The following is a 25,017-nucleotide window of genomic DNA, read 5'->3' as shown; positions in this document are numbered from 1 at the left end:
GTCATCATATTTTTCTGACAAATATTTTGTCTATCAGTGTTAAAAATAAAACAAAGCAAAATAGGGAAAGCTTCTCCACTGGGTAGAGTTTTGTTTGGAATTTCAAGTTAAAATCATGGACTGGGTACTGTTTAAGTCAGTTACAGTGCATTTTTAAAATAAAACCACTATTTCAAGATAATGATCAGAATCAATAACAGGTTGTGGAGAAAGATCTGGACACTTGATAATATGTTGAAAGCAAATTTTGCTTATCAAATTATCAAACCACAATAAGAATCCAAATTAACCGAGACATCACTTTCAAATGTTCAATTTAACACTCTGGACATACTGAGTTCCAAATGAGGGCAGCAGTGACAAGATGGGGAAGAGATCTTTGCTTCACCTGTCTGTGACCTGGATACCTGTCCTCTGAATTTCATTATCCAGTAACTTCTCAGTCCAGGATTACTTTTAGTTCTTGATAAAGGTTGACTAACTTTGTTGTTCCCTAACTGTACCATATCCTTAGGCTGTACTTCAATTTCCTCTGTCAGTACTGATCAGATTTTTATTCTCTATTAAAAATTCTTACTTAGTTTAATTTGTTTGATTTTAGGGAAGACATTTGTAGAGCTAGAAACAAGTGTGATACTTTGGGTAAGTGAAACAGACCAACTTTCACAGTTAACTATGCAGAATGGGCTTGCTGTACACGATTCATGCTGATAAGACTTAGAATGTGATGAGATTCAAATTATTATTGATTGTTTCAGCTTAAAAATATGATTTGATTTTGCTTATCCGGAACTGTAAAAAAAATACACAACAATGCAGTTCTGATGAAAGGTTTGGATGTTTCACCAAATTGCTCAACTGAAAAGTTATCTGAAGTTTAGATACTGTTCTTGCTGTTTGATTTTAATACTTGCCTTCAGTTTGCTTTCTATTAATGGTTTTTAGCAATATGTCTGAGTGTTTCTATGATTACAAAGTATAAATTCCATGAAGTTGTTAGAGCCAATGTTTCAAATAAATTGCAAGGTTTTTTGACCCTTGTCATTACAGGAAGCTTTTCACACTGCCTTTCTTTCACTTGTTTATCACTTCTGGGTGGCTCTTTCTCTCTCTATTTGTCTCTCTTTCTCTCTCTATTTGTCTCTCTTTCTCTCTCTATTTGTCTCTCTTTCTGATCTCCAACTCTCGCTGCTTTTCTATCTCCCTTTTCCCTCTGTGCCTTTTCTTCTCAATGTCTCCTCTTTTTCATTGCCTCTTTGCCAGTGGAAAAGATGTTTAGTCAATGATAACTCGGTGAAATGGGAACATTGGGCCATTCATAAAGCATCTTCTGTCCAAAAATGCTTTGCGGTCAAACATTCATAAGCAGTAAAATTTATTCTATTCATCTCAATTCAAAGCCACATTTAACTCGTGTGTTAATATGGTTTTTTTTTTGGTGATATAAGGCTGATCCAGTAATTTGTATTTTTGTCTTTTCTGAGTGAAAGAATATTTCTTCAGGTTAACTTGATTAGCCAGTCTGGTGTTCCTGTGCCTGCCAACTTGAATGCCTAAAGATGCAAACAATATCCTACTATTATTAATAATTTTGTGATATATTGTGCATTGTGTTGGTGTAATGCTTTGATATGTATGCTACGCAGATATTGCAGGAGCGCAGAATTCAGTTTCTGAATCTCTGCTGCATAACTTGCTTTTTCCAAGTGTTTGCAGTACCATGTTTTATATATTACAGTGAAAAATCAAAACCAAAAGGCTGAATGTGCTCAGCATCAGAAAACAGTTTTAAAAAACTGACGCAATAGGCAAAGTTGGAAGGACTGTTTAGGCCGCCGGGTGTTGGTGAAGAAGGAGGCGTAGAGTCATGTGTCAAACCTCCTACGGTTGCAGAGGAAACTGTCAGGAGAGGGGCAGGGATATTTGTGGGGGGGGGGGGGGGGGGGGGTGAGTCAACCAGGGAATCATGGAGAGAGTAGTCCTGGTGAAAAGCAGAAAGAGGTGGGGAGGGGAAGATGTTACTGGCGGTTGGAACGCATATGCAAACTACAGGAATAGCACCTCATATTCTGTCTGGGTAGGAAATAACCCAGTGCTTTGAACATTGAATTGTTCAATTTCAAGTAGTCCTCATCCCCCCACCCCCCGTTCCCTTCTCTCTCCTCCTGATCTATCGATGTCCTCTCACATAACCCCTTCTTTCCACTACCCACACCCTCCCCACCAGCCTCCTGCTGCCAGTTTCAGCCTCCTCCTTTACCTGGTTCCACCCATCTATGATTCGACACACTCCATCCACTCGGTTCTTTACGCTCCCCTCTCCACACACCATAGGTTGTGATGCCATTGGCAGAAAAATAAGCCAGGGCTTCTACTGTTGACGTAGAGTCTGACCCTCCACAAAACATCTACATGAACAGGCCTAAAATATTGAGTTCAGATACAATGTTCTACTCACCCAGCTAGTTTGCTTTGTCCCCGGCATTCCCTCTCCCTGTATCCCTCCCCCACCTCCCCTAGCTTCTCGTTTTCACCCAACAAACAGCCTACAATGGCCTGTTTCCTTTATCATCCTTACTTTTTTGCATATCTTTCATTCATTGTTCTTTATCTCTCTACATCATCGTCTATACCTCTCATTTCCCTTATCCCTAACCAGTCTGAAGAAAGGTCTCAACCCGAAACGTCACCCATTCCATCTCCCCAGAGGTGCTGCTTGCCCCGCCCGCTGTGTTACTCCAGCTTTTTGTGTCTATCATTAGTTTGCTGTGGCTGTTGAAGATCACAGGCAGAATTAAATCACAATGGTAATAAATTGCATGGTGACTGCTGGTCAGGCTATTCTGCCTCACAGTGGTGACTAGGTTGTAGACATGTGGAGTGAATATGAAACTTGGAGCTCAGTGAATTTGCATGGCTCTGAAGGCTGTTTGCATCTTCCAGTGAAACAGCTCTTTTACCTCAGCCCTACTTTAACATGATATCCCCATGTCCCTTGGGCCCAACTTGCCCACACTGGTCAAACAAGACAACTGCCGAAAATAACCATCAGTGGCCAAACTGACCTGAAATTTGAAAAGTCTGCCAAAAGGAAAAATATTTTAGAATAGTCCAAAAGAAAATCCATTCCAATCTATGTGTGGACACGCAAAAACAATATACTGCAGATGCTGGTTAATACACAAAAGGACACAAAGTGCTGGAATAACCCAGCAAGTTAAGTGGCATTTCTGGAGAATATGGACAGGTGTTGTTTCATATGGAGACCTATCTTCAGACTGATTGTCGTGGTGGGCTGGGGACAGGGAGAAGGCAGCTGGAAAAGGAGAAAGGAAGGACAAGTGTGGAAGACAAGGATAGTATGGGTTTCAGGGGTTATAGGTAGAATGGGGTTAGGAGGAAGAGATAGATCAGCCATGATTGAATGGCGGAGTAGACTTGATGGGCCGAATGGCCTAATTCTGCTCCTATCCCTTATGACCCTGGAAGTTTTTGTGATAATGAAAATATTTGAATGGGACACCTGAGCATCCTTGGAGAAGCAATGGGTAGTCATCTTATGGTTTGTATAGTGGGAAATAATACCAATTACCTCATGAGCTATCATCTCATATGAAGAAAGGTATTTCACTTAGTCTGACATCTCAATTGTATTAGTCTTGGTAATGGTCTATTATTGTCATGTAAACTGAGATACAGTGAAGAACTTTGTTTTTGCTTCTAGGCAGATCAAATCATACATCAGTATAATCAAAATATACATAAGTAAATCAGGTAGTGCAAAAGGGATAATAGAGTGCAGAATCAGGTGTTGCAGCTACTGAGAAAGTGCGGGCAAACCCCCCAGATACCAGCAGTTAGTAAGAGTCAAAATGTTTCATTCAGTGAGGAGAACAATAAGATCTGAAATGTAAAAGTAGGGAAAGGAATCCATCTATGGCCACTCTTGCTAGAAGTTTTTTAGAATGATGACTGCTGATTACATTCAACTGAACATGTGGGAGATGAGGAACACTGGTGAGTTATCCTCTCACACGTGTCTGCCATAGAGTCATAGAGTGATTCAGAATGGAAACAGGCCCTTTGGCCCAACTTGCCCCCACACCGGTCCCACCTGCCTGCGTTTAGTTCATATCCCTCCAAACCTGTTCTATCCATGTACCTGTCTAACTGTTTCATAAATGTTGGGATAGTCCCTGCCTCAACTACCTCATCTGGCAGCTTGATCCATACACCCGCCACCCTTTGTGTGAAAAAGTTACCCCTCAGATTCTTATGAAATCTTTTCCCCTTCACCTTAAACCTCTGACCACTGGTCCTCGATTCACCTACTCTGGGCAAGAGACTATCTACCTGATCTATTCCTCTCATGATTTTATACACCTCAATAAGATCACCCTTCATCCTCCTGTACTCCAAGGAATAGAGTCCCAGCCTACTTAACCTCGGACTCTCTTGCCCGGGCGACATCCTTATAAATGTTCTTGGTAGCCTTTCCAGCTTGATAACGTCTTTCCTATAATATGGTGCACAGGACTGAACACAATACTTTAAATGCGGCCTCACCAACGTCTTTTACAACTGCAACATGACCTCTCCACTTCTGTACCCACATGACCAAAGTAAAGTTTCTACCTCCTGCAGCTTTGGCGCTCATTTGGAACTAATCCCATTGTACCATCCCACGGTTTGATATTCCATCCTCACCCTCCACCCCCCTCCATTTCCCCCCTTTCCAAGTTGATATGTAATAATGTAACATGGAGGCAAAACAGCGCTTTCTTATTTCTTTCGATTTTTAGGAATAAAAGGATTGCAATTGATGACTGTCAAAGAGCAAAGTTTAATGCCCTCTGTTCCACCAGAAATATAATAATCAGACAATGTTTGTCTGTTGCTGACTTTAAGCTGTGTACTCCTGTTCCTTCCAGGATTAGCAGAACTTGGTACAATGTGTGATCCATATCGCAGCTGCTCCATCAGTGAGGAGAATGGACTGAGTGCTGCTTTTACAATAGCACACGAGCTTGGGCACGTGTAAGTATGTAGCACTGTTTTTCAGTGTTCTCAGCTCCAACAAGTGTTGGTGAATAGTTATTGGAGTTCTGCAGTTGAATCTAATCAGGGCATAATGTTATGCTTTGTAAAATTGCATTTCTTCAGCCTGGATTTTGCTGCTTAAGCCTTGAATTTATTCTAATCCTGAACACATACACCTGCCAAATTACAGGTCTATAACCTTTTGATCTTTCCTACTTAAGTTGGAGTGCATTGTTATTACTTTTGTGAGCCCTGTTAGACGCAATGCAATAATGATATTGCTTAGTAACTGGTTCAACAACAAATTTGGACATTGACTAAAGAACTTAACAGGTGGAATTCCACACTTCAAGTCTTTCCTTATCAACATACTCTCATGTATTCCAGAAAATGGTTCTCAGAAAGTTGGTTTATAAGCCATGAGATGGAATCTGTGCAATCTCAGAGAAAATCAAATAGGAATTACGAGTTAACAACATATGTAACTGTTGATAAAGTTATTAATTGGTAGAAAAGAGATGAATAAATGCCATCTCCAGCACATAATTAAATAAATGCCATCTCCAGATCATAATTATCCATATCCTAATCCAAAACCTCGCATAAAGGTCGGTTGAGCTGTTTTGTAACTTATTTTTCCTCTCAGCTTCGGGAACCTGTGCAGTTAACCTTTTTCCATAGTCAGACCGGCCTTGTTGGCAGGATAAAATGAGCAAGGTTAATGGGGGAAGGTTTTGTTTTACAAACTGGAGGCCTGTGACCAGTGGTGTGTCTCAGGGACCATTGCTGGGCCTATTGTTGTTTGTAGTTTATATCAGCGATTTGGATGAGAATGTAGAAAGCATGATTTTCATAATTTTCAGATGACACTAAAATGGGTGGTATCATAGATGGTTATCAAAAATTACAGCAGGATCTTGAGTTTGACAGGTTTTCCAGGATGCAGATGCTACAGGAGAGATAGAGGTGGAGGTAAAAGATGAGGAGGTGTTGCTTTATTGATGAGGGAGGATGTCACAGCAGTGGTCAGAAATGACATTACTGATGGTTGATCTAATGAGGCAGTCTGGGTGGAGCTGAGAAATAAGAAAGGGATGATCACCTAGTTGGGAGAGTACCACAAGGGATGATCACCATGTTGGGAGAGTACCACAAGCCCCCAAATAGTCAATGGGAGTTAGAAGAGCAAATATGCTCAATATTGAAGGGGTGGAGGTTGATTAAAAACCTAAAATTGGAGAATTCTAGAATCATACGGTTGGATTGTAAGTTACCCAAGTGGACTATGAGGTGCTGTTCCCCCAGTTTGCATGTGGCCTCACTTCTGCCCCTAACATAATCAATCTTGAATAAGTGTTCCGACCTGAAATGTCATCTACCCATGCTTTGCAGAGGTACTGCCTGACCTGCTAAGTTACTACAGCAGTTTGTGTCTTTTTTTAACATTGTATTCATGGTAAAAAGTTCACCATGAATATAGAGTCATAGATTCATGCAGCACAGAAATAGGCTCTTCAGCCCAACTTGTCCATGTCGATCAAGATGTCCCATCTAAGTTAGTCCCATTTGTCCATGATTGACCCATATCCCCCTTATCCTTTTTTATCCTTGTACCTATCCTAGTGTATTTTAGTGTGCAGTATATGTAGCATTTATTTTTAGGGGTTATTTGCATGCTATCCAGTCACATTATACCACACAAAAAATGGTGTCACAGGTAGATAGGGTGGTGAAGACGACTTTTGGCATATTGACCTCCTTTAGTCAGGGTAGACACAAAATGCTGGACTAACTCAGCCGGTCAGGCAGCATCTCGGGAGAGAAGGAATGGGTGACTTTTCGGGTCGAGACCCTTCTTCAGACTGATGTCGGGGAGGAGGCGGGACAAAGATAGGATGTAGTCGGAGACAGGAAGACTAGTGGGAGAATTGGGAAGGGGGAGGGGATAGAGAGCGGAAGCAGGGACTACCTGAAGTTGGACGGTCAGGGTATTGAGTATAGAAGTTAGGACATTATGTTACAGTTATGCATTTTAGTGAGGCCGCGTTTGGTGTATTGTGTTCAGGTTTGGTCACCCTGTTCTCGGAAGGATTGCATTAAGCTGAAAAGAATGCAGAGAAGATTAATGAGGATGTTGCCAGGATTCGAGGACCTGAGGTATAGGGGGAGGACTTGGCTAGGATTTTACTCCTTGGAGTGCAGGAGGCTAAGGGTGATCTCATAGAGGTTTATAAAATCATGAGGGGAATTGATAGGGTGAATGCAGAGTCTTTTAGCCAGAATAGGGGAATCAAGAACCAGAGGACATATGTTTAATGTGAGAGGGGAAAAGATTTAATAGCAACTTGAGGTGGCACATTTTGGAATGTTGGAAAATTGAATCAGGAGGTAGCTGAGACAGGTACGATAACAACATTTAAAAGGCACCTGGACAGCTACATGGAAAGGTTTAGAGGCATCTGGGCCTTGGGCAGGCAAATGGCTCTAGGTCAGATTAAGCTTCTTGGTCGGTTTGGACGAATTGGCCTCAAGCACCTGTTTTCATGTTAGATGGCACTATGACCTGAGTACAATCAAACCAGTCATAAATACAAAGCAAAAGGAGAGTGCAGAATAAGGTGTTAGAAGTACAGATAAACTGCAGGTAAATAAAATGCAAGGACTGCACAGAGGTAGATTGGAAGATCGGGACAGTACCATTAGATTATGAGAGGTCCGTTCAATAGCCTGATAACAGTTTGGTAGAAGCTCTACCTGAATCTGGTGGTCGTGTTCTCAAGCTTTTACAACTTCTGCCCAACGGGATAGGGGAGAAGAGTGAATTACTATGTGTGAGTGGTCCTTGATTATGTTGACTGCTTTCCCAAAGCAATGTGAAGTGTAAATGGAGTCAATAGAGGTGAGAGGCCCGTTTGCATGATGGACTGGCCTACATCCACAACTCTGCAATTTCTTGTGGTCTTTGGCAGAGCAGCTGCTTGTGATGCATCCGGATAGTATGCTTTGTATGGGGCATCTGTACAAATTGGTAAGAAAGTTTGCACTTGTGCATCATTTGTTATGATGTCAGGTGTTCCCAAAGCACCAAGCAGCTGGATAAGGATTTGGGTGCTGTGGTCATTGAGTTATATGGATGGTTTGAGAAAATGGCATTTCTATGATTCAGATTCTGTTTAGTTTATCATCATATATACCAAGGCACCATGAAATTCCTTGTTCACACAAAGCTCACAGAGCAAGCGGTATACATACAGTAATGAAAAATACAACAGTAAATACAATGACAATGCAAATCAGCAGAATGTTGTAAGATTGTAGCGTAGCCCAAAGCAGTGCAAAAGAAAAAATAAGTACAACAAATAACCAAAGGAGGTAGAATTGAGTAAGAGTTCATGGCAGCACCTCCAAGAAGGGGACATGAAAGAGATGATTTAGTTTAGTTTAGTTTAAAGATACAGCGCGGAAACAGGCCATTCGGCCCATCGAATCCGCACTGACCAGCGATCCCCACACACTTATATTATCCTACACACACGAGGGGCAATTTACAATTATACCAAGCCAATTAACCGACAAACCCGTAGGTCTTTGGAGTGTGTGAGGAAACCGGACATCCCGAAGAAAACGCACGCAGGTCACGGGGAGAACGTACAGATTCCTTACAGACAAGCACCCGTAGTCAGAATTGAACCTGGTTCTCGGGTTCTGTAAGGCAGCAACTCTACTGCTGCGCAATCATGCCGGCCTGTTTAGGAGACTGATAGCTGTGAGTAAGAATCTGTTCTTCAGTCAGAATGTCCGAACTTTCAGCTCTTGTATCTTCTCCCAGAAGGTAAGAGAAGTGAACTGAGAATTGCCAGGGTGGCAAACACCATTGGCGATACTTCCAGCCTTTCTGATGCAACATGACTTGAAGCTCCCAAAGTGCAAATTCAAGAGCCGTTTGAATTGAGGAATAACAATTCTACGATTGTTAATTCAAATGTCAAGTCCTGAGGAAATGCCACTTAATGATAATATATTTCTTCTTGGTGCCAAAGCATTTAATCAATGGTTGCTTAATCATCATTCACAAGAGGGTAGGATGTTTAAGAATTTGCAATCACAGAAATTTTGTGTGTGTGTAAAATGGGCTGACATTTCATCATCGCCTGTTCTGTATCAGTGAATCACTGGATGGGACAATGTGGAAAATATTGTACATTTAATACCAATAAACAGAGAGGTTGTGGATGCAATGATGTTGGTATAAAACGATGGAGTAATATAGAGAGAAAAATGGCATGTTTTTTACCCTATCTATATTCCTAAAGGTGTGCGCGGCACGGTTGGTAGAGCTGCAGCTGTCTGTGTGGAGTTTGCACGTTCTCCCTGTGACCACTTGGATTTCATCTGGGTGCTCCAGTTTCTTCCAGTTTGATAGATTGTGCACTTAGAATTACGTGGTAATTATAATTAGGAAATAAAGAACAAGAGGATGCGAAAACGTGTGATATGAACGCTATTTGCCAATTCCTTTATTGAGGTGTCTTAGAGCATGAAAGGAGCAATGTTCCATTAGATGAGCAGAGCCATTTAAATCTTGAGGGTTGGACAGAGGGGCAGATGCTGTTTCTCAAGCTTGTACCTGGCCCTGTTGTAACAGTGCAGGAGGCCACTGAGAGAGAGGTCAGGGATGGGGAGTTAAAGCAACTGGCAATGGGAAGCTAGGGGTCACCCCTGTGGACTGAACACAGATGACCCACAAATTGATCACCAGATTTGATCTCCAATTTTGCGGAGGGCACATTATGAAATATGAATGCAGTACATTAGATTGGAAGAAGTGCAAGTGAATGCTGCTTTCCATAGAAAGCCTGTTCCTCTTTCTCAATGGTGAGAAGGGAACAGATGGAAAAGATGGGTGTTACATCCCCTGAGGTTGTCTGGCAAAGTGCCAATAGGTGGTGAGTGGTAAATGCAGGGGACGGAGGATTGGACCAGGGAGTTGTGAAGAGAACTGCCACTTTCAAACGCTAAAAAGGCAAAGGAATTATGTATTTGGTGGTGGTATTTCATTGGAGTTGGTGTAAATTATCTGTTGAATGCAAAGACTTATAGGGTAGGAGGTGAGCTTCAGGGGAGTTGTAGCGAGAGCAGAGGTGAGGGAAATGGATGAGATATGGTCAAGAATTCTGTTTTTCTTGATAGAGGGGAAGCCATAGTTCAGGAAGTGATTTCGGAGACACATGTACGGAATGCGACATCATCGGAGTAAATAAGCAGAGGCAAGGAAGGAAGAATTGCTGAAGAAGTGTGGCTGTCTTTTTGATACGGTTCAAAATGGATTTCTGTCTCTGTGACAGGCAAAAAGCATTTACACCAGAAATGCATTTAACACTATAAGTTCATAAGACATAGGAGCAAGTCTCTGCCATTTAATCATGGCTGATTTATCTTTCCCTCTCAATCCCTTTCTCCTGCCTTCTCCCCGCAAAACCATTGACACCCTTACTATTCAAGAACCTATCAAGCACTGCTTTAAAAAACCCCAAACACTTGGCTTCCACAGCAGTCCGTGGCAATAAATTCTACAGATTCACCACCCTCTAGCTAAAGCAATTCCTCCTCATCTCCTTTGTAAACGTACGTCCTTTTATTCTGAGGCTGTGCCTTCTTGTCCTGGACCATCCCACTCGTGGAAACACCCTCTCCATGTCTATTCTATCCAGACCTTTCATTGTTCAGTACTTTTCAATGAGATCCCACTCATCCTTCTAAACTCCAGCAAGTGTGGACCCAGAGCTGTCAAACATTCATCATACGTTAACCCAGCCATCCCCAGGATCATTCTCGCAAACCTCCTCTGGACCCTGTAACACCAGCCCATCCCTCCTCAGTATGGGGCCCGAAACTGCTCACAACACTCTAAATGTGGTCTGATCAGTAAAGCCTCAGCATTATACCCCTGCTTTTATATTCTAGTCCTCTCAAAATGAATGATGACGTTGCATTTACCTTCCTTTCTACTGATTGAACCTACAAATTAACTTTTTGGGATCTTGTATCTTGTATCTCACGCTTATAATGTAGTAAATTTGCACTTTTTGTCTAAAATAACTCTTGAGTGTTACTTGTATTGGTTTATTTTTAAGCCTTCATTGAAACACATTAAATTGCTGTAAGTAAGAGTGTGTGCTTAGCCATTGTTCGGTAATCATTTCTTCAATTGTTAAACCTACTTGACATCCAGTAAATGATTTACATTTTAGCTTCAACATGCCTCATGATGACAGCTTCAAGTGTAAAGAGGCTGGAGTGAAACCTCAATATCACGTTATGGCTCCAACCTTGAACTACCACACCAGCCCATGGACCTGGTCAAAGTGCAGCCGCAAGTACATCACCGAATTTCTCGAGTATGTTTACTTCAGGTGCTCCATATGCCCTCCTTTGAATGTATAATGTACCACACAAGGTATTGGGTAAGGTAGACCGGAGCAAAAACTAAAATAGTCAGGGTTGAGGGTGACTAACTACCAAGTCAAGTCGTCGAGTCAAGGCAAGTCGCGTTTATTGCCATATGCACAAGTACGTTGAGGTACAAAGAATCTTGCTTGCAGAAGCTTCACAGGCATGTAGACTCAGATAAACACAAAAAAAGGCAAATGATGCATAAATTATGTTTCTAAAAAAAACAAGGTGAAACATCGTATTCTGTTGCTGAGGTAGGAATAGTTTTCTGTAGATCGCGTCAAGAACCTGGGGCGGCACAATTGCACATTTGGTAGAGCTGCTGCCTCACAGCACCTGGGTTCGATCCTGACCTTGGGTGCTGGCTGTGTGGAGTTTGCATGTTTTCCTCAGGGTGCTCCAGTTTCTTCCCAAAGATGTGTGAGTTTGGAGCCTAATTGGTCTCTGTAATTTGCCCTTAATGTGTAGTGAATGGATGCAAAAGTAGGGTAACATAGAACCAGTGTGATGGTCAGCACGGACCTGGTACATCAAAGGACACTTTTCCATGCTGTATCTCTGAACTAATTAAACTTGATGGTTGTAGGAAAGTCTCTGTTCCTGAACCTGGTGCTGTGGAATTTCATGCTTCTGTACCTCCTGCCCCATGACAGCATTCAGAAGAGGGCATGGACCAGACGGTGGGGACCCTTGATGATGGGTGCCACCCTCTTGAACCTTTCGTTGCTGTGAGGGCTGTGCCAGTGGTGGCACAGGTCTGAGTCCACCACCCTCTGTAGCCTCTTTCATTCCTCTGTGTTGGAATAGCTGTACAAGACCAACATGCAACCAGCTTGTCTCCAGACTCTTGAAACAGGCACATCACTGATTATCGGGTAGATAGTGCAAATGATGTTCACAGAACCTCCTTGAAAAAAAATAATACTAACTTTAATCGTTTGCAGTCAATATAAAGTGGCAACATCTCTGGAGGTTGAGACACATTTACTAGCAATGGGTTTTTATCTTGACAAAGTCATCTCTGTTTCTTTGCATATTTTTGGAGGGAAGGAGGTATCGTAGGAACAGCTGCTGTGAACTTTGGTTGCTAGGAAGCAGCGGGGTGACCACCAACCAACCCTCAAAAGCCTTTTCTCAAGTTGGGAAATGTCTTTTATAATTAGATTTTCCCCAGACATGACCCTTTGATCTTTTGCCTCAGCTCTGACGGTTTGCAAATATTTTATCAAAGCTCTTCTTGTTGACAAGTGAAAACTTAGCTTCCTGTCAGGTTGATACTCAGATGAGACACTTGAGCCACAGATGAACTGAACAACCATTTAAAGTAGAATAAAATTAGCTGGAAGTAAAACCTACCACCACTGTGTTGGCTCTACAGTTTCGGGCAGAGGTACTGCACAGCAGCTACAGCTGTCATGTGAAGGGGAAAGGGGTGGTTCACTATTGTCACACCACCAGCAGTCTTACTGTGCAGTTTTTCTAAAGTTGTGCAGGATGTTTACCTTGGATTGATCGCCACTTGATGTGAAGTGATAACTTCCCATCATCAATTTCTCGTGGGCGTGCAGCTAAATACATGAACTGGCCAGGAATAGGGTAACATTTTCGTGCAGAGGGTGGTGGGTGTACGGAATGAGCTCCCAGAGGAGGTAGTTAAAGCAGGTACTATCGCAACGTTTAAGAAACATTTAGACAGGTACATGGATAGGACAGGTTTAGAGGGATATGGGCCAAATGCAGGTCGGTGGGACTAGTGTAGATGGGACATGTTGGCCGGTGTGGGCAAGTTAGGCCGAAAAGCTTGTTTCCACGCTGTAAGACTCTATCACTCTAAGAATACAAGAGCTACATCATGTTGTTGCTGTGGTTCCAGTTATCTAACATGCAGCACTACCACTCTGCCCTTCATTTCAACTCAAATCCATAACCCTTTTTGGATGCTGGACATTATCACAGGGTGCAACTCTACTGAGCAGTCACTGGGTCACCTGGAGTGGTGTTTGAGCCGTGCACCTTCTGGGATGGGTGCAAAACGGTGGCAATTTAAACCACATTAATGGCAAATAAACGGTGACATCACTGGTGCAGCTCTTGCAGTGTGGTAGGTCTCTACTGGACAGCGATGTGGGAATAGATGATAGTCGTGTTGACGTGTGTAAAAGTTCCCCACATGGCTTACTCCAGTCTTTGCCAGCTGGCAGTACTGCTCATGTGTCTACCCTCTCTCTCCAAGCTACATGCTGTTTTAATCTGGGAGATGAATTAGATCCTCTTCATGGTTCTGGTGTTGAAATGCTGGAATTCCTGAGCATCTGCTCCAGTGGCAGTATCTGCATTGCATATATTTCAAAAATTTGAGAAGACCCATTACAATTTTCTCAAGAGCAATTTGTTATGGGCTAAATCTGCTGGTCTGGTAAAATGGCAGGAAACGTATTGATTTATTCTTTGTATTGAAAAAGGGAATAAAGCTCCCAAAGTTATGACTTTACTGGTGTCAGTTGCAATTGCTTGCCCAGCTGATTGACATCTATAACACGCTGATATGCTGACACAGTTGCATTTAAATTCATCTGAGCCTGCCATGCACAACTCAGGCTGCAATCAGATCTCCAATTCAAGTAGCACGGGGCCAACTAACCCTTGTAGCTTCAGGTCATGTTGAGTTTCTTGTCACATATATGTAGAGTGAGGTACAGGTACAACGGAAATCGAGCTTGCAGCAGTATCACAGGCACTGAGACTTAGATAAGAACCAAAAAATTATAAATTATACAAGAAACAGAAAAAGAAAAAGACTGTGCAAAAACAAGACATAGGTGCAAAACACAATTAAAAAAAGAGTTCATGGTAGTTCAAGCGATAGTCTAGTGTTCTGTTGCAGAGGTGAGATTAGAGCTGTGCAGGTCAGTTGAAGAACCTAATAGTTGTAGGAAAGTAGCTGTTCCTGAACCTGGTGGTGTGTAACATCTGGACCACCTGCTCCATGGTAGCAATGACAAGATGGCATGGCCTGGCTGGTTGGGGTCGGTTTTGATAGATACCACCATCTTGTAGCAGCACCGCGTGTAGACACAATGGATGGTGGAGAGAGGTGTAACTAAGATAGGTTGGGATGAATCCACCCTCTCTGCAGCCTCATGCATTCCTGTGCTTTGGAATTGCCATTCCAGGCCACGATGTAACTGTCCAGATACTTTCTACATACATCTGTAGAAGTTCACAAGTATTCAGTGACATGCAACTCTCTTTGAATTTCTGAGAAAATAAAGCTGCTAGCGTGCCTCTTTCTTAGTTACATCTATGTACTGTTATATGTTGGGTAATCCTGTCTTCTGTTCACCTGGAGGATTATGCAGAGAGTGCTTCATTTCGAACAGCACCAATGGTATAAACCTCGGAACCAGCCCAAACTTTCTCCCAGTCTCTATACCACACCACTTGGTCACAGTAGCCTGAAGAAGGATCTTGACCGGAAATGTCACCTATTCCTTTTCTCTAGAGATGCTGCCTGACCTGTTGAGTTACTCCAGCTTTTTGTGTCACAGAATGTTACTTATGGATTGTTCCTGTGTACTTCTAGCACTGGTTATGGAGAATGCCTTCTTGATGAACCTGTGGTGAGGAACTATGACCTGCCAGCCCAGTTACCTGGTCAAATCTACAATGCAAACAAGCAATGTGAACTTATGTTTGGATCAGGATCACAAGTTTGTCCCTACATGGTGAGCTAATTTATAATCTTTCGCCAAGCGTGTCAGTATCTTGTACAACAGCTGGAAGAAGCTAGAGCATATGATATTTCTCTGTCTATTGATAGAAAAATATATAGATATTGTATATGAGAACCTAATCCAGAAAATGTTGGAAATACTCCCTGAATGTATCTTGCTTCCAACGGAATATTTACATTGTGCAGAGTAAGCAGAAACTCCAAAACTGCACACACCAACAGGTTAAAATGCGTCAAACCTGCCACTTTCAGTTTTTACAGTGAGATCAAAGATGAGTGACAAACCTGCACTCAGCTGGTGTGTCAGTCAGAGAATTCTTTCAAACAAGCTGTGTGTCTCCATTTTGAATTTTAAGCAGCCTGAGCCTGAGTTCCCTGACCTTGGGAAATCTGCAGCATTACAAGCAGGTGTAATTCCTCTGTGTCCTCACAGTAATCTGTATGATATCCCCTCCCATCCTACAAACATAGCTAACAACCCCTGTTTTCCTCATGCCATGCAGATCCAATTTATCCAAGATCATTAATTATCAATTTCCTTCTCCTCAGTCCTCCAGTTCTTTCTTCCCCGATAATCCCACAAACTCGACCCCATGATCTGCATCTTCTCCAACCACTCCAACAAACTCACAGTCGCCATGGCTTACTCTCCCTTGAACAAAATATACCCACTGCCACTGATCCTAAGTGGGAGTCTCAGTTTCTCCTGCCCATTAAACAGCCTAGTCGACCAGTGGTAGAGAATTGGAGAAAAGAAAGTTCAAACAGATCCCAGAGCTAAAAACTCCAGGTTTTTTGCAAAGCCTAAACAGTCAGCTTCTCAATTTTACCCTCCCAAACTGCTCAGAAATTATATCCCAGTAAAAATTAAGGCTCATGGGTTTTATTGGAAACCATTCCACTATGAAACCCTGCCAAAGACTACCATTGATATTGGATGTTACCAGTCCTGTGTAAAAGAGTTATTTTGCTTTGCTGTCTGTGAGAGGATTTTCCACAGGGGGAATTGAGGTATGGCACACATGATGTAATTCGAGTAACTGACCTTAGTATCAGTGGTGCAGCTGGTGGAGCTGCTGCCTCACAGCTCACGAGACCCTAGTTCGATCCTGACCTTGGGTGCTATATGTGTAGAGTTTGCACATTCTCCCTGTGACTGCGTGGGTTTCCTTCAGATATTCCGGTTTCCTTTCACATGCCAAAGGCGTGCAGGTTTGTAGGTTAATTGGCCTCTGTAAGTTGACACTGACGTATAAGAAAAAATGATGAAAATGGATGAAAAAGTGGGTGATCAATGGTCAATGTGGACTCGGTGGGCCGATGGGCCCGATTTCATTCTGTACCTCTAAATTTCGTAACCTTCCTAAGTAATCCACTGAACAACAACTTTGCAAATAGTTCTTTAAAGAAAAAATAATTGGATTTAAAGCAAAAAATAGCAGCACAATTGTCAACTCATATCAAGGGTTTATGCTCAGATTTCTTTCTGGAGGTCAATGGTCCCAACTGGTCTATTGGCACATCTCACGGTGCTGTGCAATTGATCAATAAGTGTTCAAACGACAAATTCATCATGTTAAGTTTGTTTTATTGTTTTATAGCTGTTAGTTTTGTTTTATTGTGAATGTGCTGGTATTCATGTGTAATAATTTAACCCAAATATAAAAGTATTAAATCAAAAATAAGTTTTTGAAAGTTTGAGTGTATGCAGAAAGTACTGTCTTTAATTCTAACTCTGGTAATCCAATTTAATTTTGTTTGATCATATCAGTAGTGTAACATTTTTAACTGATGCCCCTTGAGGCCTTTTGAGATACATGTAAAGGTTATATGTAGTAAAAACAGAGCAGGAATTCTTCATGGGAGCTTTGCAATTATTTCTTGCCACTGAATAAAAATATCTATTTGATTATTACGCCATCAGAATATTAGAAATGAAATCCAGAGTTAGCAAACAATCCTATGAGCCTGTCCAATAGCTGACTTGATATTTTTCCCAACTGTTCGTCATTACACTCAACATTCAATAAACAAAAAATCCACCATTGTAACTTATGATGCCAATAAATATGTGACAGACAACATCCACGTATCTGAGTAGAAAGAAATTTGGACAGAAACCTTTTGTTGTTGATTGTGGGATCAAATTGACTTTGTAACATTGTAAGTGGCCAGCATTTATCTCGTGCTGAATTAGCAATGGAGCGATTCACATCACCCCACGGTCTGTAAGCTACTTAATAACTGAAAGTATCTGCCCAAATCCTGCAAATATTAAACATGACTGGCATTTGTAGTATTTAATGGTGTAAACGTATAGCTAAGTTCCTGTTTCAAATACTTTTGATCATGCCTTTTTAGAGATATTCAGTTGATACAAGTGGAAGCAAATTAAAATGTTAGAAATTTGAAATAAACATAAAACATTGCTGGAAATACTCAACAGGCCAGCAACTATAGAGGCAGAGATAAGAGGCAGAGGGACAATGATCTCTTTTGTATTGTGTAGGAAAAAACTGCAGATGCTGGTTTATACCGAAGGTAGACACAAAATGCTTCAGTTCCGACCCGAAATGTCATCTATTCCTTTTCTTCAGAGATGCTGCCTGACCTGTTGAGTTACTCCAACATTTTGGGCCTACCTCTTTTGTATTGTTTTATTTCATGTTTCCATACAAAATAGATGAAGCCACTTGGCCTGTTGAGGTCTCTGCCATGTCCCAGAACATTCCCAACAACTCTTCTCTTCCCTAGCACCTAAATTGCTAAATGTCAGGACCTTCAAAGTAGTCATAGAGTCATACAGCATGGAAACAGGCCCTTCAGCCCAACTTGTCCATGCTGACCAAGATTCCCGTTTAAGCTCGTCCCATTTACCTGCAATGTAATTTACCTGCTCAGTCTGAAGAAGGGTCTCGACCCGAAACGTCACCCATTCCTTCTCTCCCGAGATGCTGCCTGACCCGCTGAGTTACTCCAACATTTTGGTCTACCTTCGATTTAAACCAGCAACTGCAGTTTTCTTTTCCTACCCGCAATTTAATGTGCTTTGCTGGGATAATGGGCAAGAATAACTTGACAAGGGAGGTGTTAATGTTTCTCATTACATGATTTGTAATTATTTGTCATATGATCACCTCAGCCTGAGGCAAATAGATGTAACTTCTGAACAATGCGAGATTGCCAATGTTATTCTTCAGCTTGTGTTCCCTTCCATTAGTTTCTTGCCCTGTAACAGAGAATAGCAATCTAATTTCATTTAAATAAGCTGATCAGTAAGTAAGATGGACTGGTCTAGTGTATCTTTATTTTTATTAAATCATAATTGAGTTACCACATTACAAATGAGTTCATTGTCCACACAGAAACAATGCAAGCGCCTGTGGTGTACAAGTGCAGAAGGAGTGCACAGGGGCTGTCGTACACAACACATGCCTCTGGCTGACGGGACTGAATGTGGCCATGGGATGGTAAGGACTGAATGTTGATATTCTGTAGGGGAGGGATGCGTGCGCAAAGGAATGACAGTATTTCGATATCTGTTGCTTTGGACTATGGACAGCTGATGTCTGTGAATGGGCAGACACAGTTATGCTGTTACAACTGATAACAGCTTTATACTGAAAGTAGTTTACCACTTGACCGGCTTGGTGATGTCCATTGAGGAAATAAGCTGTTGGGCTGGTTTAGAGTCAACTGAGAGTGGGGGAGGTATAGTGTGTGGGAAAATAACTGCAGATGCTGGTTCAAATTGAAGGTAGACACAAAATGCTGGAGTAACTCAGCGGGTCAGGCAGCATCTCGGGAGAGAAGGAATGGGTGACGTTTCGGGTCAATACCCTTCTTCAGACTGATGTCAGGGGAGGGGGGCGGGACAAAGATAGGATGTAGTAGGAGACAGGAAGACAGTGGGAGAACTGGGAAGGGGAGGGGAAAGAGAGGGATAGAGGAACTATCTGAAGTTGGAGCAGGGTCCCTTCATCAACTGTAGTACACTAGGGTTTGCAGACTGTGTTATGATGTCCTTTATTGGAAATATTATTATTGTGCCTTATGTGTTTAATTTATTGGGTAAACGGAAAATGTGCTTTCCAGTGTACAAATGTTTTTTGAATGGTGAAATGACATCTGCGGTATATTTCTTCAGTAAGAAAAGGTAGAATTATAAGCCAATAGAGTTGAAAAGCTTTATCTGTTGTTTCCAAGATGTTAACTGAAGATAACTAACTGAAAATCCTTTGATTTTACAAAGTTGTCTAGATGCACGCAGGTGGATTAGGTGGGGGATGGGCATATTTAGGCTCAAAATGGACGTGTGTTCACTTCATGCCACGGTCACAGTTTGTAGGCAGATTTAGGTTGATGTTCAGTTCTGTAACGAGTCCAAAAGGCAGTGAGAGTCAGTGACCTTGGGCACTGAGTCATGACCTGAGTCACTGAGGGAGGGTCAGTGGACCCTGGCACTGAGGGTCTATGATCCCAGACCTCTGCGACCCCCTGGCACTTAGAGTCAGTGGCCTCAGGCACCGGGAGAGGATCAGTGAGTGACTATCCTGTCAAGGGACTTTAGCCAGCAGAGTGACCCTCACCCCAGGACTGTAACTAGGAGTGACTGCCCAGGAAAGTGGCACCTCCACTCAGGACCGGCAGGAAGAATGACCAACGGAAACGGGAAACAAGCTGTCAGACCATACTTTACAGTTCCAAGTGGAAACACATGCCAACCTCCTGCTACAACCCCTCTCCTCTGGTTCAACATTAAGTACTTTGAGGGAAGTAATGCATTCACACCTCAGTCAGACTGAAGACACTGCTAAAAATTGTACCCCTTTTGTTTCATTGTAAGTGAATGGTGGTGGCAGTGTAGAGGGGCGAGATGGAAACAATGGCGCTCTGTACTGTATGTTTGCTGATTATATAGACCCCAGCATAGAGGCATCCACACACTAATGCTATTAACGGTTTAAGTTTAGCGGGAGTAAGTAATTGGATTTCATTGCTGTTGTTCACATGAATGAGATACTTGGTCTGGATTACTTTCATTCACATACCTACAAAGCAATGTAATGATGTCAAGTTTAATGCATCTAAGTGGATGGCTTTCAAAATACTCATGTTTTCTTCTTCCTCAGGTGTGGTAATGTCCTCTATTCATAAGGGGAGGGTTTAAAAGGTGTGTAAAGCAACCATGGCTCCTGTTCTACCTATAAGCGTGAATGTACTAAGATATCGTCTGGAGCTTATGCTTGGATGGCTTAAATATCCCAACCTTTATGCAGTTAAAAGCAGATGCACACAAAGCAATTTGGGTTTAAACTCTCCAATTCCAAAGTATAGGATCAGTATTATGATGGACACAATGAGGCTTTAATTTAAGAATTGCCCAACAGAGTTCCCTTTACTTTCAAAGCAGTGAGTGAGGATACATTGTGCAAGGTTATGTTCTGGGTGAGATCAGTCCATTAAAAGTGCTTGTCAACAGTTTCAGAAGAGGTTCAATCTACCCTCTCTCTCTTCCCATTTTACCAGGCTATCAGCACTTTGTGTACATTAAGAAAGAGACATTCTATCTGCTGAATAATTATGAAGTATAGGTTGGGCAATATATTAAACTATCCTCTTTTAAAAACAGTAAAAACCAAAACAAAAAATCTGCCGGAGGAGCTCAATGGATCACGCAGCATCTGGGAGGGAAATAGACAGGCAAGGTTCCTTCTCCAGGCTGATGGAGTACAGGGGAGGTAGCTAGTCGAGAGAGGTGAAAAGAAGAGGTAGGGCAAGCTAAAGTCGTCAAGTTGAGTTTATTCTCATATGGACAGGTGTCTGCACAAATATTGCCCCACCCCTTCCCCTCACCTCTTTCTACCAGCCATCTCCCCTCAACTCCATTGGTCTGAAGGAGGGTCCCAAACCGAAACCTTGTCTGTTCATTTCCCTCCACAGATGCTGCCTGACCTGCTAAGGTTCCGCCAGCAGATTTACAGAGGACCCAACCTCTCTCAGACTTTTTGTGGGATTTTTGGAACAATCTTTATTTAAAAATCCTATTCTTTTTCTCTCATCTCTTTTTCCAGTAGATCAATAACTGCATTGGTGCAAAACAATAATTTCAACTCTTTTCTGCACCTCTGTTCTTATTCCCTCCCCATCTGGATAGAGCAAGAACAGAGTTCCCTTGGTCTTGACTTTCCCCACCACCAGTCTCTGTATTCAACATGCTTTGCAATGTCCAACAGCTCCAACAAGATTCCACCACCAGATGCATCATTCTCCTCTTTAGGCATTCAGAGGGAATTTCTCCCTTCACAACTCCTTGGTTTGCTCTTCCCACCCCACCGACCATGCATTGTTGTTTGGCACTACCCATACAAACACAGGAGATATCAGCCCCTTCGCACTATCCGACAGTCTATCCAGGTGAAGCAACAATTCACTTGTTTAGTCTCTGCAGTTATAAAAGTTGACAGTCCTGATGGCCTGTGGGACTGTCAACTTTTATAACTCCAGAGACTACATTTTTGTCTACACTATAGTAACTTTATTAACTTTATTTATATGCTGTAACTGTAATTCTTTTTTGTGCACAACCCGCAGGCATTGCCACTTTCATTTCACTGCACATCGTGTATGTGTATGTGACAAATAAACTTGACTTGACTTGCACTTCTTGCAATCTAGTGTACTGCATTCAGTGATCATGGTGTTCCGTACTGTACGACTCTATGACTGGAAAAAAATGTTCAATGAGGGGAGATTGGATAAAATAGGAATGCTTTCTTTTGAAAAATCAGTCTGAGTAGAGGCTTAGTAATTGTGGAAGTGGGGGCTGCTTAGACAGAGTAAATGGGAGAATAGTAGAGGATTAAGAAAGCAGAGAGGGGAGATGTGAAGTTTAAAATAATCTGCAGAAAGATAAGAGGGAGAGGAGGAGAAAATATCACATCGAGCCCGAGCTTGCAAGTATGGTAGAGGCCAAGCTCCTCATTACAGTCAGCCAATGCACATCATTGGGTGTGCAAGTGAAGAGCTGTGACCCACAACACTACGTGCCAGTGGTGAGTCGGTCCTTTACAACTGGTGCGGACATAATGAGTCGAAAGATCTCTGCTATATAGCAACAACTATTAGATGGAAAGTAATATGCTTGACTTTGGCTAGTGCGACTGTAATTAGAATCTAAGATTAAGCTACTGAATAGAATGTGAAATTCTTGAAAAAATGCATCTGCATCTGAACCTCTCTCTGTCAGTAAATATAACTCATTGGCTGTGCTTGCTGCAGTCATTACATTCCAAAGGGCTTTGTGCCAAATCTTCAGGGCTGCTCCAGACAAGTACCAAGGGCTGATAGAAATAATTATTTTTCGGACTAACTGCCTGTTGGAAGAGAACAGGTTTTTTGAGGATCATGGGATTTGGAAACTAAATTGTGGCAGATGTGAGCAGAAAATGCCTGTTGGCTCAGCGCTATGGAAATGCTCCCGCTTCTGTGTCCAGGTGCCTTGTGTTCATGCCCCACTCCAGAGGTTCTCACACATACTAGTGCTGCCTCCAGTACATATCACAGTATTAAAACATATTGGTGGGTGTAAAAGAGAGGTGGGGGGGGGTTTCTTTATTCAGTAAGAGAATGTCACGGCGGCAGTGGAGATTACATTTCTGATGGATTTACCAGTGAGTCTGTTTGGGTGGAGCGAATAAATAAAAAGGGGATGATTACCTTGTTGGGAGTGCACTGTGGGCTCCAAATAGTCTACCGGAATTGGAGGAGCAAACATGGCAAGAGACTGCAGGCAGCTGTAAGGCTAATAAGGTAGTCATGGTGACAGTAAGGAAGGCAGGTGACAGTAAGGAAGCATGGATGACGAGAGAAATTGAGGGTCTGGCCATGAAAAAGAGGAGACAAGGGACAAGTATAGGCAGCTGTATGTATCTCACAAGTTTCAGGATAGAGGATGATTAAGGAGCCCTTAGAAACCAATGTGGTCATTTCTGCGTGGAGCCACAGAAGATGAGCAAGTACTCAATGGGTATGGCTCCTATCTGTTTACTATGGAGAAAGTCATAAAGACTGGGAGAACGAGTTAATGGAAGTGGCTTGAGAACAGTCAGTATTACAGTTGAGGAGGTGCTGAATGTCTTAAGGCATATGAAGATGGATAAATCTCTTGGGTCTATTCAGATATATCTGTTGACACAGCGGAAAGCTAGAGATGAAATTGCAGGCTCCCTGGCTGAGATATATGAATATACAAATCATCATTCGATATGGGTGAAGTGCCAGAGACTGAAGGGTGGCTAATGTTGTGCCTCTATTTGAGAAGGGCTGCAAGAAAAAGACTAGGAACTATAGACGAGTGAGCCCAATGTCTGTGGTAGGCTAGTTACTGGAGAGTATTCTGCGGGATAAGGTATATATGCATTTGGATAGACAGAGGCTGTTTCGGGATTGCCAGCATGTGGGAGATCATGTTTCACAAACCTAATTGAGTTTTTTAAAGTAATTAATAAGCCTGATGAGGGCAAAGCCTTAGACGTTGTCTATATGGGCTCCTGCATTGCATTTGATAAGTTTCTGCATGGTAGGCTACTCTGAAAAGTTAGATCACATGGAATCCACGGAGAGTTACCCGACTGTATAGAGATTTGGCTTCATGGAAGGAAGCAGAGGGTGTTGGTGGAAGGTTATTTTTCGGACTAGACTGTGACTAACGATGTGCTTCAGGGATTGGCGCCATGCCCATTGCTATTTGAAATTTATATCAACAAATTGGATGAGAATGTACAGGGCATCATTAGTAAATTTGCAGATGACAGGAAAGTGGGTGGCATCGTAGATTGTGAAGATGGTTGTTAAAAAATTGCAGCAGCACTTTAGTTCAGCATTGTGACCCATTCCTTTTTCTCCAGAGATGCTGCCTGACCCTCCAAGTTACTCTAGCATTTTGTATCTATGAATGGTTAATGGAGTTTATTGCAGATGTGCAAGATGTTGCATTTTGGGAAGTCAAACAATGACAGGACCTTCACAGTGAATGGCAGGGCTCTGGGGAGTAAACTAGAGGGACCCAGGAGTGCAAGTACATAGTGCCTTGAAATTGGAGTCACGGTGGTTAAGAAGGCTCTCGATACATTGGCCTTCATCAGAGTGTTGAGTATAGAGGTTGGGAGGTTATGTTCCAGCTGAACAACACATTGATGAAGCCACATTTGGAGTATTGTGTTTAGTTTGGGTGATCCTTGTATATGAAAGATGTTGTTTAGCTGGAAAGAGTGCAGAGATGATTTCCGAGAATGTTGTCAGGACTCGCGACCAGAGATACAGGGAGAGGTTAGGACTTTATTCCTTGGGGAGCACGAGGGGTGATCTTATAGAGGTGCATAAGAACATGACTAGAATAAGTAAAGTGAGTGCACAGTCTTTTACCCAGAGTTGGGGAAGCAAGAACTAGAGGACGTAGGTTTGAGGTGAGAGGGGAAAGATTGAATAGACAATAGACAATAGACAATAGGTGCAGGAGTAGGCCATTCAGCCCTTCGAGCCAGCACCGCCATTCAATGCGATCATGGCTGATCACTATCAATCAGTACCCCGTTCCTGCCTTCTCCCCATACCCCCTCACTCCGCTATCCTTAAGAGCTCTATCCAGCTCTCTCTTGAAAGCATCCAACGAACTGGCCTCCACTGCCTTCTGAGGCAGAGAATTCCACACCTTCACCACCCTCTGACTGAAAAAGTTCTTCCTCATCTCCGTTCTAAATGGCCTACCCCTTATTCTCAAACTGTGGCCC

At 42.4% G+C, this 25,017-nt stretch overlaps 1 protein-coding gene across 1 annotated transcript in view; it reads left to right on the top strand.

Moving 5' to 3' along the window:
- The window catches only part of LOC144603602 (A disintegrin and metalloproteinase with thrombospondin motifs 20), a 272,822-nt gene that overhangs the window by 81,883 nt on the left and 165,922 nt on the right, over positions 1–25,017 (top strand). Inside the window, exons 7-11 of the mRNA XM_078417074.1 lie at positions 602–642; positions 4,932–5,037; positions 11,292–11,438; positions 15,077–15,218; positions 18,592–18,696. Of these exons, the coding sequence (XP_078273200.1) occupies positions 602–642; positions 4,932–5,037; positions 11,292–11,438; positions 15,077–15,218; positions 18,592–18,696 (541 nt within the window). The remainder of the gene's footprint in view (positions 1–601; positions 643–4,931; positions 5,038–11,291; positions 11,439–15,076; positions 15,219–18,591; positions 18,697–25,017) is intronic.

This window comes from Rhinoraja longicauda, chromosome 20 (genome assembly GCF_053455715.1).
Source record: "Rhinoraja longicauda isolate Sanriku21f chromosome 20, sRhiLon1.1, whole genome shotgun sequence".
Lineage (NCBI taxonomy): Eukaryota > Metazoa > Chordata > Chondrichthyes > Rajiformes > Arhynchobatidae > Rhinoraja > Rhinoraja longicauda.
This window is presented reverse-complemented; position numbering and strand designations above follow the sequence as displayed.